The sequence below is a fragment of the Anabas testudineus genome, chromosome 8 (assembly GCF_900324465.2).
Source record: "Anabas testudineus chromosome 8, fAnaTes1.2, whole genome shotgun sequence".
Taxonomy (NCBI): Eukaryota; Metazoa; Chordata; class Actinopteri; order Anabantiformes; family Anabantidae; genus Anabas; species Anabas testudineus.
The window spans coordinates 15,650,555-15,667,121 of NC_046617.1; the positions used below are offsets into that span (position 1 = coordinate 15,650,555).

Below are 16,567 nucleotides of genomic sequence, written 5' to 3' on the forward strand. Positions count from 1 at the left end.
ACCCACTTACATTCACACCTCCTGTGCCTTGACTGATTTGTATGGAGCATGTTTCTAATTTCATGTGTATAAAATGTATAAAACAACTGGTTTCCAGTTGAGATGAGGTGTAAAAAATGATCTTCTGCCCAAGTGACAATACCTCAGGGCACTTTGTGTGTTGCTGTGGGAGGTAAACAATCACATGAACACACACAGAGTCAGCAGATCACATACTGACTTGACTTTGTTGGTTCCACTGCAATAGGTCACCTTTACTCTTCAGCTGACAGAAGGAAAACTGACGTTGTTTGCATTATAAGACACTAACGACCTGGCAGACAAATAAAGAAACAACATATCCACTCAAACACACCAATTTGCGCCCGCATCAACACACAATCACAAGTGCACTCACAGACACGTGCACACTTACTGCTCACCATCCACACCTCCACCCTCCTGCGGTGACATTTGAAGGACAGCGGCCTGCAGGGAAAGCTGCTTTGGGGAGGTTAGATGAGGTGGAGGGCTAGCTGGCTGGGAGTGTGAGGTAAACAACACCTCAGAGTTCAGCGTGCATGTCTAATATGGTCTCTCGCACTGGCAGCTCCACTGGGCAGGGCTGCCTGATGACAAGCTGTCTGGAGAAGTCTCTCTGCTTCTGCAGCATCTCACACTGTCTGTTGGCTCTACTCTGTCCAGCTGTCCACATCGACTCTGTACGCTTCCTGCTATTGTGTCCATGTCCTGTCTCAGAGTTTCTCTACAGTGCATTTAACCATCCTGTTTCCCCTTCTGTTATGCTGGACCTGCGCTTAATAATTTAAGAGTAGATTATACGTACAGAATAAACAGCACATTTTACTTACCCAAAAATTGATCTTCAATACATTTACTAATGTGAAGGATGAATGTGTCTCGTAGTTTTGATTATTTTTAGAGGTTTTCAGAACAGTACAAAACTGGGGCATGTCCTTTACTTTGTACAACTTTATGAAATGCATACTAATGATATCATCATGGTCACTGGCAGCAACGCAGACATGCAGATCAAAATACAAAGATATGTACAAATGTTAATTGTACACACTTAAGGTGTCTTCAGACCGAACACAAAGCAAATTTCAGAGACAGCGTGAATGCATACAAATTCAATGTAAAGGTGGACAGAGTTTTGCTCAACGCGTCATGAACTTAAGCAAAAACATCTACACAAGTGTGCATCCACATTGTTGAAATAATAGCTCATAAAAAAGGTATGCTTTCCCCCATGCTACTGTAGTCAGACACAAACAAAAACAAAAACATGTTTAGAAGCAACTGAAACATCTTGAGATCCTGGTAAATTGTGAAAGTCAGTCCATACTGTACAAAGGCACACTCTGCTCACACACACATTTGGTGTATTGTTAGCTGGTTACTGCTAACATCTGGTGCAGCTGTTTGTAGCATAAAAACAAGGGGGACAAAAACACTCCAGCAATTACATTTGCGTGAATAAAGCAAAGTGAGAATTTGCTTCACATTCAGTCTGATCACACCTTTACAGCTATGTTTAAGTGGTTCATCTAGTGGTTTTTACCCCCCTGACCTGAGTTTATTAACCTCATTTGTTCAGATCGTCCAATTACAGCCCATCTCTCTACTGATTGGTCTAGGAGAGGGCAGAGGTGCTTTCTTACTGGTTGTTAGTTCAGATAATTAGAAGTAACAAACACACAGTAATAAATACTGTTGCATTCTGAGGAGATAAAAATCACATGGACATAATTTACTCAGGGCATACACATAGAACATTTATTGCTGTGTAGTCAGGCTTTAACCTTTGATGCCATATTCACTGACACAAGGATTTGTCTCAAAAAGATAGGAGGATATATCTTTGAAGTGAAAACAGCCCTTGGTTGCTTTGTGTTTTCCCTCTTCAACCTTCAATCTCAGATATCCCTACTGACAATCAAGCTACTTCAGGAAAAAGCAATCACTTCACCTGAAGTCATAAACATGCACACACACACACACACATACGCACACTTGTTTTTACTCATTCATTAAAACCCAACACCATGTGATAAAACATAGTCATCAAAGTGATTTTGCATGATAAAAAAGGTCAAACCCTCAGATTTTGTCACATCACCTTTTTTTTTTTTTTTAGAGAAATTTAAAAAAATAACGTAATGATCAAAACACTAAGGATGCAACAGTCTACCTCTATAAATTGAGCTAATTAGGATCAGCGTCTCCTTTTTGGATGGAGTAATTAATCAAGTGGCACAAGCCAAAATAAGTTCTCTTTGCAAGATGCTAAGTTTTGTTCAGCTCTTGATATCAAACTCTGTGCAGAAAGGTTGCTACAACATACTGTATGTGTGAAGGGATGGGGAAGAGAAGATGAGTGCATCAGGATGTCATTTCAAGAATAAGCATACTGTATTGCAAACCCAGAACCATGCTTAAAGAACACAAATGTGTCCATAATCGATATGTTGTGGTGTAACACTCAAATTAAAGCTTTCATAGATGGTTTACGCTATTCATATTTTTTTTGTTTTTAGCATAGGAGGCTAAAAAAGCAAACAAAGTCCCCTGTGTGCAGCAAGGAATGTGTATGAGCTAGAGCAATCCTCATGCGCTGAGTGAATATGGCGGTTCCCATCTCTGGTTGTCCTCCGAAAGTCCAACATCTGGAAAAAATAAAAATAATCCACGAGGAACCTGTGTTCCCAAAGAGAAATGTGCTGCAGGGAACAATCACTTCAGCGCACAAAGTTTTGTTTGAAATTTTTTGCTTTGTTGTTTTTATACACTGTCCACACCTTAAAAAATGTTATAAAACTGGAAGCCACTGGCAGACAAAAAGTTCTAGACAACAAGTCAAGGAGGGGTTAAATGAAATAGGGACAAAGTAACGGCAACACTTGCACGTGCCTATTCTCTTTTCTACAAAAATAGTGGAATAGAAATCACATGGTTATCACCCAACATTGACATCTTGATACACTTCTGTATACAGGTAAAAATCTTGGTTAAATGCAATTCCATCATGCAGTTAAGGTCCCTCTTAAACCTTGTGGTTTGGTCCATTCATCTCATATCCTTCAGCATGTTGAAGAGGAAGTGGTGTCAAAAGGAGTGTGCTTAAAGTCTCACTTTAGTAGATGGGAAACATTTTTGGTGCACACAAGGCTGTCCCACACACATACACACACACACAACCACACAAATTATTGTTTCTTCTGTTGGGGATTGTAAAGGTCCAGCCAAGCTAGCTCTTTTCAATATCATGTCTTCGTGTTTGACTGAGTGAAAGATGCTGGAGATAAAAAGAAAAATAACCAATTTCACGAATCACTCCATGCACGGTTATACCTCCACAATCTGTCAATTTCTTTTCATTTTCCACTGTCACTCAAGACCAAACTGACGGATGCACAAAGCTTTGATCAGTCAATGCCTATCCTCTATTTCAAAAATACAGAGGTATGGTGAAGTGATGAGAATAATTGAATTCATGTCTTGGATACCTGAGGTAGTGCTCTCACACATAAACAGACATTTTGAGCACACACTCTTGAACTCTACTCCACCTTGCATTTTACTCTGATCTCAGCAGAAGGTCCAGTGCCAGAGTGAGTAAGACCTGTTGTTTCCGTCTGCCAGAACAGATGGACATTAGATCCGCTTTCTGCTTTCCCAGCCAAACAAATGACCTGCCTTCTCCTTCCCCAGCCTTCCTTTCGCCTTTATATATTCTACCACCACTGAGCCTCCGCCCACTTACTAGCTGCACTGCCTCTGAGACAAAAAGGGATCAAAACAGTCTCATTGACATGGTTGGATATTTCGGTTTGGGTACTTCTATTTTTGCATCTTCAACCTCAGTGAACCTGAGCCAACAACAACCTTTCTTGTGTCTTTGAGTTTAAGCTCCTTTCCCCTTGATATCAAGGAGACTCCTGGTTTTCCAGAGTGAGCAGAACCACCTCTACATGTACAACCACATGTATCTTCAGCTCTTGGACCTTAACTCTGCAGGTCATGTCCTCACCAGTCATAACCAAGACCACTCCCCTAGGTAGCACGAAATAGGACATGGGCTTGTCACAAATCTATAGAAAATGACTGAGGGGGCATGATGAGGGTTTGGTTTTGGAATTCAGGACATCGTGTGTCATCAGCCCTCTCTCTCACTGATTGGAGCAGAGAGAGTAAGAGGGAATGCGATGGGTTTAGATCCAAGGAATGGAGAGACAAAGGAAGAGTAAACAGCAGGTTTCATCTGTTTTTCCGACAAGGCCCCACTGTCGTTTGGCTTGAGCTTTTCCCTTTAAATCTTTGCTCTCCATCTGCTATTTCATCTCGTCCTTCTCTTTTTGTATCAACTAATACCCCTGTCCAGGGGTTGGCCAGTAAGCCCTGAGGGTCCATAAGCTCCAGACCCAGAATCTCCCTGCGTCCCTCCCTGCCGCGTGATGACAGCAGAATCCCCCCTTGGTCCAGGCTGCCAGTGCTGTTGCACTTCTTCACTGCTCCTCCTGGGTATACCAGGGAGCTGGGTGACAGCAGTGATGTCAGCGACAAGCTGCTTAGTGTCTCTGACAAGTGTTCACTGTTGCCCGCTTGGCTGGAGCCACAGCCACCAATAGATGATCCAATGCCTATACCCAGGTCCTCGTCTGAGGGATCAATTGAATCATCACGGGTATAGCCCGGGCTGGTGCTACCTCGCCCGCTGCTCTGACTCCGCTGGTGGCCCCTGGTAGCCTGGAGAGTTAGAGCTGATGAGGGAGTTGGCCTTGGTTTCAGGGTCTGCACTGGGGAGGAAAGGCTAGTGCTGTCTTCAGGCAATGGGAGTGGGCATACGATTTGTAAAGGAGCTGTTGGCAACTGCAAGTTCTGTGGCGGAGAGATGCTGAAGCTCAGTCCTTCTTCGAGGGTGGTCTGGAGGCTGCCTTCAGAGCTGCCTGTAGCAATGGATGAGTCACTGTGGGACGGGTACTGAAGAGGGAGGAAGGGAAGTGGAGAATCAAATAGGAGCACACGAATCAACAATTACAAATCATAATCATTACATATATGGTTCGTTGTTGGTGTTGAGTTTCTTCCTCCTACCTGTGTACTAAGTATCCTTCTATGGGCTCCTGGAGAGTGTAGAGAAGCCCAGGAGGCCGGGGACGTCAGCCTAAGGCTCCTTGTCAACCTGAGGCTCCTACTACGAGAGGGTGCTGGGATGGTTTCTCCTGCAGGGTGAAAGAACCCTTCATGCAGATGGAAGAGAGGAGAAATGCCACTGGCTCCTCCTCCGTCTCCTTCTTTACTTTCCTTGTTGCTGCTGCTGGACACACCACCTTGGGAAGGGAATACATTCTTTCTACTTCTATCTTGGTGTCAATACTTGTATTTTTCAAGTACTGTTTTAATGTATATACTAAAGATCTGAACATATTCTGCTACATATTCTGCTACTTACTTGTAGGTGGGTGTTGTGAGTAAATCTCAGGATCTATCTCTTTTTTCTGAAAGATCATGTTCTACTTTTAATTTGACCGACTACTTTATTTGTCATATCGCGTCAGCTACTAAAACATAAAATCTTATTAGATCTGATCTTGTGTTTTAGTGATTACACAAATAAAATACATTACTTAAAACATTATCCTGGTAATGCAGTGAATTTAACTCATATGGATATACCCACCAGGGCTGCACGGAGATGAGCACATATGTGGTTGGTGTGTTTGCATCTCCAACTCCTGTAGTGCAGTCTCCATCTTGGCACCAGTGCAGAGGGCCCTGCAGTGCTGACTCAACCCCTGCACCTGGCTCTGCACAACAGTCTGAGCCTGGTGGCTCCTTCCACCTCCGGCCTCCTCTGAGCTGCGGGAGTCACTGCTGCATCTTCCCTGGAAGAGAAGAGATAATATGACATTGAAGAGAAGGTCTTTATTATAAGCTGAGCAGTATACATTAGACATATAGATTTAGGTTAAATATATTATATATTAAAATACTACTATCTACTGGGAATTGTTGGAACTTGTGTGCACAAATCACAAAAACATCTTAAATGAGGCTTAAACTTTTATTTATTACCCAAGGGTATTAGTAAAGTTTGTATTATATGCTGTAAAATGACAATTTGAGATTCAAATCCAGCTCAACAACTACTGACAGCAAGTACACACACACACAAAAAAATCAGACATGCTGCAGATATCGAACACAGCCTCTAACATCACCCCTTGGGCTTTTCATTTTAGTGCCACTGAAACAGTGAGAGCTGATCATGAACCAAAATAACCTGTTATTGTCATGTTAATGTTATATATTGAAACAATAAATGCTGGTTATAAATTTGAGAATATGTGTGATGGCCATCACAGCTGGAAGCAAAAAGCAGGCAGCAGATAAAGGCAGCCGTTCCGAATAATATCTCCGCTGGCTTTTAATTATGTAGAGTGCAAAATAATTTGTGCATGTTTTACATGTTCGTGCGCATGTGTGAGTACTTTTTTGTGCTTTCATTAGAGTATTGTACCTCTGAGTCATTCAGTCCTAGTCCCTGAACAGCCCCATTCCAGGCAGCCGGCCACCCAAATGCCTCCCTCACTCACATACACAAATTCTTTATTTTTTTAACCAAACACAATTCATCAAATAAAATCCTTAACCTTAGATCCTTCCTCTCTCACCTCCGTTCTCTTTGTTTTTCCTTCTTTTTTCACCCCCCATCCTCTAATGAGCAGTGGTTCACAGTCATGCTTTGTGACTGCAGGCTTATCTGGCTATCCAGAACCAAGGAGCATTTGCCCATTACGGAAGACTATCTAGTAAGGACAGATGATAAGAGATGGAGATAGACGGGTAGAGGGAGGTGCAGAGAAGGTGTGCAATTACCAGAGGGCTAAGCGTGAGAAAGGAGAAACCTGAAAGATAAAGCCAAAAGGGGGAGTGTGGGTGCAAGAGAGGGAGACGTGAGAGCCACCGAGGATAACAACTTGGGAGAGTCTGGTTGAAAGATTTATTCATGAGAAGATCTGTTGTGGATAGAGAGACTGTGGATCCTTCAGTGTCAAGACAGTTCCCACTGATACACAAACAGAGATAAAGGAGTCCTTGGAACCTAAAGTTTAAATCTGTAATTCACAAGAGAGCCTACAGCATGACCACCAAAAAGATTTTATAATGGTCATTTGTTCTGCGCTTCCAGGAATGAATAAAAAAACTCATCAGCCATTGTTTGTGCTTGGCCTCTAGGGTGAGCAGAATAAAGTGCTGGTGCACTGTTCCTGTCAAGTACAAAGTTATGGTCATCCTTGATGTTAACTGCTGTGAAGCTGTGGTTCAATTATGGAACGGTAATCGTTCCTTCTGTCTCTAAATCTGTTTTACACAAAAAAGAAGAAGGATCTGCTGGCATGAAATTTGGTGTAAAGATGACAAGTAGTTATTCAGCCCACCTAAATTATCCTGCTATTCTAAATTCTTAAAGCAACTCACTGTCCCACACACAAAGAAATACTGTGTGTTGCTAAGAGAGGTTTAAGAAGGGTTTGCTGGTTGAGGTCATGCAAAACCTTGGTACTGCTGAAAGAAATGACATATCTACAGTTGCTGTAATTGTCAAACAATATGACCAAGGGACACATGATGTCTTCCCTTCTCACCTCACTCTGCTCATACCCACCTTGCCCTCTCGTAGAAGCAGCTGATAGGCTGTATGTTCATCCAGGCTGAGATCATCTGGCAGGGCAGGGGATGAGGACTTGTCTGACAGCTGCTCTGACTTCAGTGATGCCTGCTCAATCTCTGCCATCCTGATCTGCTGCAAGGAATTTACGCCAGTTATTCATGTCACAAAAACATACAGAATGGCAACGGGAACCCATTCAAGTGTCCTGAAATGTAGCTGAATTCACAGAGCACAATGTTATCATTGTCTAACATAACGATTTATGATTGTAGGGTTCATAATAACAACTTCACTATCTCACACATTTGCATACGCAGCTATACATATACAGGTTTTAAAGATTTCCCAAATAATTTCTTTGTTTCTAAAGCATCTATTAAAGGCCCACATGTGCTACACAGACAAGATAGGTAGAACCTCCACCAGGCTTCAATATGCTTCACCAGATGTTGACAATTCAAGGTGGCCATAATAGCGTTGCACCTGTCTGTAGAGAGAGCAGGATGAGAGATTTTAAGGAGTAAAAACATTTCTTTGTCATCATTAACTCAACAAATGTTTTCCAGTGCCAAGAAATGCAAAGAGCATCGCTGAATAAGAGGCAAGAGGCAGATATCTTAAGTTGTGTGTATGTGTGAATTTTTTTGTGCATGGCTATGCACTTGCAGTATTCATATTTATGCAAAAGCGAGTGAAGAAATCCTTCTGTATCCATCAGATGTGCTTTTGTAGCAGCACCAGAACCTCATAATTCTTCCCCTATGGCTAACTGTGCATGTTTTCAAATGCAACTGTACATTTAAATATTGTTGCTGTGTATATGATAACGATGATAATGGTGTCATACTCTGACACTCATATAGTCTGAAGAGACAACATTAAAAAAGAATAATAGCAAAGTGGCAACAATTACTGCTTCGCTCTCTCATTTGTTCCCACAGTGAGTTGGTTTCATCAGGACTGCTGGCAGCACAGCCCATCTGGTTTTAAATTATCTTTGCATGACACTTTTGTGAGCTCAAGCTTCTCCGCTGACACTCTTGACTACCCTTCACCTTGCAGCACTTTTTTTCTGAACAATATCAAAACACACTTCAAACAGTGAGCTGGAGTGGAATTTCAAGGTTCTGGAGGTGCAATGATGCGCTGAAGCAGTGTTTCTTTAAAGAGACGGAGCAATAAATAGCCAGAGAGAGGCGAATTAAAAAGGCTACAAGTGAAATCCAATAGAGTGAAGCCTGGTAGCAATATATGAACACATGTCTGTAGTTTAGGAAGACAAAGAGGTTCATAGATAAAGATTCATGACTGATAAGCAGTAGTAAATTACCATTACCCAAGCCCCTAAGGAGAGACAGACTGTGAGAGACAGAGAGGTGGGATGAGGCAAGCCAGGGAAAGCAAGAGAGAAACACAGCAATGCAACTACTTAGTTTAAAGCAAAACTTTTTCTGTTTGATCCCCATGTATCGACCATCATTAATGTGCTAATACTATATATGACAACACACTTTCTGTTGGCTTGCTCTGTGTCTCTAAGGAAGGTTGCAAAAAACTGTAAAGAGGTCCCTGTGAGTCATCAGTTGGTATCAGCAGGTTATGAAAACTACAGCCTTTCTGTTCATTTATTCTTTACTCCACAGAAAATGGAAAAGACACAATGGGTACAGTAAGAGCTGCCATACAGTTGCTTCCAAGGTAAGTGCAGAGATACTAAAGGCTTCATTAACAAGACTGGGGACTGAGGCAAGAAGGATGAATTCAAAGCGTCCACTGCAGCCTCAGCACGGTGACGCAAGGCATCATTTTATTCAGTGCCTCTGGGAGGCAATGAGAGGAATAGATTGTGTGACTGAGCAAGAAAATAACCGTGACTAATATCTCACGGCCACATTGCATCACTCATGAATGGTAAGAGTATGCAGTATCATTCATACTAACCATACACTCAGTTGGCAGTTTATTAGGTACTATTGGCTACTATAAAACTAATGCAGCCTAAGGTAATAATAAATCCTCCTCTATGAGTGATAATCACTGTTCAAATTGTTTTAGAGAAATGGTGGTACAACTGTACGTAACTTTGAACGAGGCTGATAGCGCTGCTTAACTGTTCTGCTGTAAACGTAGAAGTGAATAAGTTATTAAGCAGAGTTAATAGAGCAAATAGAGCCACTGTCAGTATAACACAACAAAGTTCGACCATACCACAAATTACAGCTTTCAAATCGTCAACAACTCTTTAAAACAGCCTAAACAAAAGCTGGACATTATCACCTCCAGGTATGTTGCACAATTGCACATTCAAAGCAGCTGCCGAAAGGCTGATACAACATTTCAATATGGTGCACTTCTTAAAATAGTATCAGTAACAATGATGTTATGTCTGTTCCCTGCGAACCCAACAGTTTCTAGCTGTGGGTGATCCAGAGTCCTTATTAGACAGTTACATGATGTCACACACACTGTACCCAGGTGTCCAGCTGTGACTTCCTGTCCCCTTAAACAAAATAACATTGTACATAACTCTCAGCAGAGAAAGGCTCATCTGTCTGCAAATGGCACACGGTCACACAAACTACCTTACACACAACGAACTCACACTATGTGCAAGTCTGGTGGCGAAACAGCATTGGAAGGTGAACAACACTGGATCAGATACAGTAAATCAGAGATTGATAGCAATAGCCGGAGGAGCAGAGGGACTGATGGAGAGAGGAAGCATGTAAAAGAGGGAGAGAAGATTGATGGTTTGACAGCATCTGCAGACAGGCAGAAAGCAAGACTGACAGGTGAGGAGGTGTAGAGCTCAGTTATTGCTTCTTTTGAGCTGACCCGCTGCACTTTGTCATTGTGACGGACAACACTGGCACAGGACAATATGCTGTTTGTAAGCATGTGCTTTATGCAGAATCTCCTGTGCACAAAATACATCCAGCTGCACGCACAAGTACAGAAGAAAGTTGGTGTGTGTGTGCATGCATGCATATTGACAGTGGTTGCATGTGTGTATGCATGCAGAGGGCCTCATTAATCTACATTTCTGCACATATGGAAAGCTGATATTATCTTGTGTTGATACTGGGCTTAATTAAGGGCTGCAAGTCCCTGGTCTACTGTACTGTGACATAAAAGAACAGCAGTTGACACCTTTTATATAAAGCACTTTCCATTCAGACTGCTTTGTCTGATGAATGAAGCCCTTTATATGCTCATGGAAGTGCATGCAAATGCGTGCATGTGTGTCCCTTTAGTACAAACCTGCATGCATATATTGTGGTCCCAGATATCATGGCTGTGTGGTTGTGTTCATAAATGTATGTGTTGTGTGTTTGTATTAGATTTTATTTTGAGAAAAAGGACTACAATTATTTCATAAATGAGTTTTATTTTTGTATTATTTATTATAGTATGTAAAATATAGAGTTCACTTTTTCAAAACTCTTTACAGTCAGGAGCCAGTATGATCGTTTAAATACTCAAATTCTATCTATTTACTCTTAACAGAAGCATAACACTTTCTGATACACATTCACATTATAAATGCTGATTGGAACAATGAGCAACCATTATTATTTCTTGATGACCTCTGAAAGACCTGTGTCAGGTGAGGCTGAATACTGAACGCTCTATAATTGTATGAGACAGCTTGATGTGCACTTGTAGCTATCCTATGAGGATATGTATAGTGGATATGAGTTGTTTTGTATTGCATTACTAGGATTGCTTTAGTTTCATTTTGAACACCAGGGATTACGCTGTGCTCGAATGGTACAAAATAGTCATAAGTTTAGAGCGTTGTCAAGTATACTGCATGGAGTCGTACAGGAATCTTGAATTGTGTAAAAAGTTTTGAAAAATGTATTCCATTAGGAGCGGGAGACTGGCCCGAACCTGGATATCGAACCAGTATGTACAACATGTACTTATACTATGGCATGTAAAAAATCCACTATAGATATTCCAAAGTGAAATTATATTTAAATCTGTGGTGATCAGTGACCAGATGTGCTGCTCTCTCTCACTCACTGTCAACACAGAGAGCCATTCTAACAGTGAGCAGGGAGATTTTCCTCTTCAATGGAAGTTTACTGACTCACTAAATGAGTTGCTTGGTGTAGTAATGAAAAAACAATATAATATATTAATATGTTACACACATATATAACACTAGTAAAATGTGATTAAAGCTCAGGAGGTAGGACTTTTCATTAACAATGCTCTAGTTAAAAAAATGTATGGAAGCCGCTGTCCAAGGTACTGTGGATAGCTGTGTCAAGAATGTGGTTCTGTTTCTCTCGTAATTTAAATTTCATATCTGGAACTATTGACTTTATCAGGTATGTGTGTGTGTATATTGTACATGTGTGTGCTCACGTGTGTTCAGGGTGGTACCTCTTGTGGGTGGCCCTTGCAGTCTTTGCAGATGGGTGGAGGAGACGAGTAGTGGTGGAAGACAGAACCGGAGAGGTTGTCGATTATCAGCATCTCCCCCTCTAACGTATCCTTGATCAGGAGAGAGACGCTGTCCAGCCACTGGCTCTCCTGGAACACATACACACACACACACATACACACACGAACACATACACACGGGACGCAGGCCAGCAGACCAGTATTGCACGCAGGCGCAAACATGTGCACATGCGGACATGCGGAGAACAAAGAACACGCAGGGAAACGCATACACCATCATAAGGGTTATTAAAATGCCCGTGTGCACACGCAGGTATGCTCTTAAACTTTCTTATGAACTCACACATAAATGCACACAGTCACACACATGCATATTCACCTACACATAGGTAGACTTCACCTTAAGTAAACCCTAATTTATGAGATTCTGCCATCAAAATTAAAACAAACAGATTCTCAGTGTGAGGGATCATGTAGACATAAACTAGAACAAATCCCCCTCTCATACTTTGTTGGCCTTTAGGGCTAAACACTGTTCTCTTCTGGAAAAAAAGCTCCTCAGTAATATGACTCCAAACCCTCATTAGCCAAGTAACACATAATTTTACTATCAAAGCCTTGAGCACTAAGAGCGGTGCAATTATATTTGATATATCACCTCAATTAGTCTGTTCAATACCTTGTTGAAACAATTTAAGATTTAAGCATTTGCTTTGTACTGTTGGTATTATTAGGTTTAAAGCAATTTAGACTGAATCAGTCAGGGCTTTTTCTTTGACTTAAATGATCCCTCCTTGCTTGAATCTCATCTGCCAGATTGGTTTTCCCAGAAACCAATCTTGCAGAAAAAATAAAACTCCTGACAGAAATAGGAAGCTACTTTAAAAATGATTTCTGTGTTTCTTGGCAGGGCACTATATTTCACAATGAAATGGACGCACTGTGCCTGTAGCACATTTATAACAGCCAAAATAACTGTATTACATCAGCAGATATATCCCAAACGATACTGTGAAACAAGGTCACTCCTCTTCAATCCCCGCACATGGCTATTTTCATTGCACAGTTCTACGACACCGCTTATAAGACTATACTTAGATCTGTTATGCAAACACACATTTCTGACTCACACTGTTATATTGCAATCACTCACGGCTCAGGTATGGAGGTATGAGGGGGCTAGTATTTCAAAAAGCAGGCTACTGTACTCTCAGCAATATAAATATGCCAAAATCATGCTGATTTATGATTGTGTTTTTGGCTCAAAGACAAACTAACTCTGCCATATCCAGCTTTTAATCCACGCATTTATAAAAACACACATCTCATCTTTCTCTTCCACTCTCACAGACAGTCCCATGATAGTTCATTCTGTGTAGGTGGCGAGCTTGATATAAAAAATAATGTTTGATTGACTGTGGTGGCCTATGTGCAGGCCTTCGTTAATAACTGTATTAGTGGACAACAATAGGGCCCATCTACAGGGAATAGAAGTTGAGAGAGAGAGAGGAGAAAGCTGAAATTAATTACTGGCTCTATCTGACTGTCTCTGGCTCAGCTATTATCTCTCCTCTCTTATTCCTTTGCGCTCTCTCTCCTCATGTTTGTCGACTTCCTCCAGTATCTCCTCCAGTTCTTCTGCATATAGTGAGTTTTTTCTCTGCATATTATCCAATTACAATTTACTTTGACTTTTGTCTGTTTAAAAATAAAAGGAAAGTTTTAATGTTATTTTTTTTTTTACTGGAACATCTACTGGTAATAATATAAAAATGTGTGAAGATTTACAAAAGTTTTGAGGTGTAAAAATGTTTAGGTGTGCAAACTCTTTGCGAATGTGTGACAATGTGGAGGGCCACTGTCTGGTAGGTGCACAGGGCACACAATTATCCGTGACCAAAATAAATTGCAACAGTCCGACAAAACCCTTATTCTGTTACTTGAGAGGACAAGAATGAAAGAGACTTAGCTAGAGAAGAAAAGATAGGTAGTGATAGGAAAAAAGGCTGCATTAAGTTCCTTTGTCAGAGAACACTGAGCTAAAAATGGCTCGGTGAAGCCAAGTTTAGCTGTACAAAGGTGAAGCTCCTCATGGCAGCCAATGAGTCATCTTTATGTGTTCTCCTGCGTGGATCTCTCAGACTATCAATAACGACGTTATAATGGAAGTGTGTGTCTCTGCTGTGATACTGAGTAGAAATGAGAGACCTTCTACTCTCACACACAGACAGGAAAATTATCATTTCAAAACTGAAACCTCTGCGTATACATCTGCAAACTCACGCAGTTTTTATGTGAGTACTGAAAGAATAAAGCTTAAATGAGTAAGCAAGCAAAGTTTCTCAACTCTTTTTGCTGACATACATGTAATAAGTTGCCTTATTATTAGACTACAGTGAAGGAAAATGAAAATAGATGGCCTAGCTGTTGCCATTAAGGCACCGCTTAGTGTCTCTTCCTTTCCCCTTTCTTCCCTCTCTTTGTGTAAAAGTTTAACCTTCCCTGCCCTCCCTTCCTTCTAAAAAAAAAATCTGTAAAAGAAAAAGAACAAAAGTAGGAACACATTATACAAAGAAACTGGTAAAATGACTGTGTAATCGCACCATGTGGCTGTCAGTCGATTTCTCAAATAGGAAATAAAGCAAAGATTGCCTCTTCTATGTCACCACTATACAAAGACTACACAGAAATTATAGCTATATTGTTTACCTCTTTTGTATTCCTGCAGCTTCTGCGTCAAATATGTAATTTTCTCTGCATGAACTAATGCACGGTGTAAAGAGAAGCAAACTGACAGACAGCAGAGATACAGAAAGAAGACCTACAAGTACAGATGTCTCTGACTTTTCGCTCCTAATCCTGACTAGAATCCTCTAATATCCAGTGTCTGCTAACACTGTGGCCAAGCAATATTTATATTTACCTCGTACTCAGCCTAATGTGGGCCTACATGAAAATTATTAAAGCTATTATAACAGCAAACTATACATTAGATATGACTGACAGCTGAATAACTAATCACTAATCACAACAATGTACTGTACAGGGTTGTTGAATGTTTTATATAATGTTCCTGAAGTTACCGAAGTCTCAGACTTGACACAGCAGGAAGGTCACTTATATTAAACCTAGTAAATTGTAGATTTCAATCGACACTTCACATGTATCACACACCTGGAAAATTAAGCTATAAAACTAATGCAAGCCAAACGTATTTTTCTGCCTGCATGTTTCTCTCTGTGTTTTACATGACTAGAAGGAGCTGTGTTATGCAGTTGTTTAGGAATTAAGGAGGATTAAGAAAAAAAGTGCATTTTCTATTAACCATGATAAAATAAAAACTTTGATCATCCTGACAGCACACCTTGTCACTCACACACAGATTCAATCAAACACCAATTATATAAATAAAAGGCCTTTCCCCTATCCACACACCAAAGAATCCTCCAACACACTCTCCCTCTGTCTCTGGCAAACACAAATACACAAACTCACTTGTGCTGGTGAGTACAGAGTCCGGCTGGAGTCTTGAGAGTTGTATGGTCCTTGGTGCGCAGTGGCTGCTGTGTGTCGCATCTTCCTCAGTCCCATCTCTCCTCTGGCACCTCCCCTCTCCTTTCCTCCTGCTGTGCCTCCAGGCCCTGCTCCAGCAGCAGCTAGTCCTTTATCCACCCCCCCACCCCCACAGCCGGGGGCGCCCATGCAACAGAGGGTGCCCTGGGCCAGCTCCAGCTCAATTTCTGCATCCATCTCCGCCTCCTCTTGGGCCTCCTTGTTGGAGTCGTCCAGGTGCTTCATCAGCACGGCCACCACCACGTTGATGAGCACGAACTGGGCGGTGAGCACGAAGGAGACAAAGTACATGGGCGAGATAAACTGAAGGCTTGGATTGCAGGCATAGTCCACATCGGTGTTGTGGTCTGGTGGGCACTCCCGCAATGTGTCCTGGTGTCAGAAAAGGCAGAGGATGACAGGTGATGAAAAAACTGTTGCATAAAAGTGGACAGTCAAACGAAAACAAAGAGATCAGCAACACAACACAACAATTTATACAGCTGAACTGCTCAAACTAAACTCCAATTCAACTAACATTTAACATTAACAATGGAAAAACTGCAGAGAAGACAAATTAGTGTCTAAATGCCATGCTACACTGCTGCAAGCACAGCCACACCACCACTGCATAAAAAAATACAAAGTGCATTTTCTGTAATAATAGAATTAATCTCCACATATGTTAACAAGGCATTCTGTATTCACGGCTGCATAATCATTATACACTTAATTGCTTTGCATCTATGCAAGACAACAGGAGGCTTTTTTTCTTCCAGAGCATTATTCACTGGTTAACATGTGCACAGTGGAGTTCAGTCAAAGCAGAACAAAAGTGACAAGTGTTTTCTGGAGGAAGTACACATATCTCACCCAGGCTGTGACCACACATAATAATTTTAGCCCTCTGAGCTGATGCTG

The 16,567-nt window shown here is 41.4% G+C and overlaps 1 protein-coding gene across 7 annotated transcripts in view; it reads right to left on the reverse strand.

The window, feature by feature from the left end:
* Nucleotides 1-940: 940 nt before the first annotated feature.
* LOC113156486 (voltage-dependent T-type calcium channel subunit alpha-1I) overlaps nucleotides 941-16,567 on the reverse strand; it is a 122,108-nt gene continuing 106,481 nt past the window's right edge. For 4 of the 7 annotated variants that reach the window (XM_026351694.1, XM_026351686.1, XM_026351663.1 and 1 more), the window contains 6 exons: nucleotides 15,590-16,039; nucleotides 12,074-12,223; nucleotides 7,673-7,810; nucleotides 5,684-5,888; nucleotides 5,098-5,333; nucleotides 941-4,983 (listed from right to left, as the gene is read on the reverse strand). In XM_026351694.1, the coding sequence (XP_026207479.1) occupies nucleotides 4,261-4,983; nucleotides 5,098-5,333; nucleotides 5,684-5,888; nucleotides 7,673-7,810; nucleotides 12,074-12,223; nucleotides 15,590-16,039 (1,902 nt within the window). In that variant the 3' untranslated portion in view covers nucleotides 941-4,260. Of the gene's footprint in view, nucleotides 4,984-5,097; nucleotides 5,334-5,683; nucleotides 5,889-7,672; nucleotides 7,811-12,055; nucleotides 16,040-16,567 lie in introns of those variants that run through there. The other 3 variants (XM_033326102.1, XM_033326103.1, XM_033326104.1) reach the window with 3 other exon arrangements.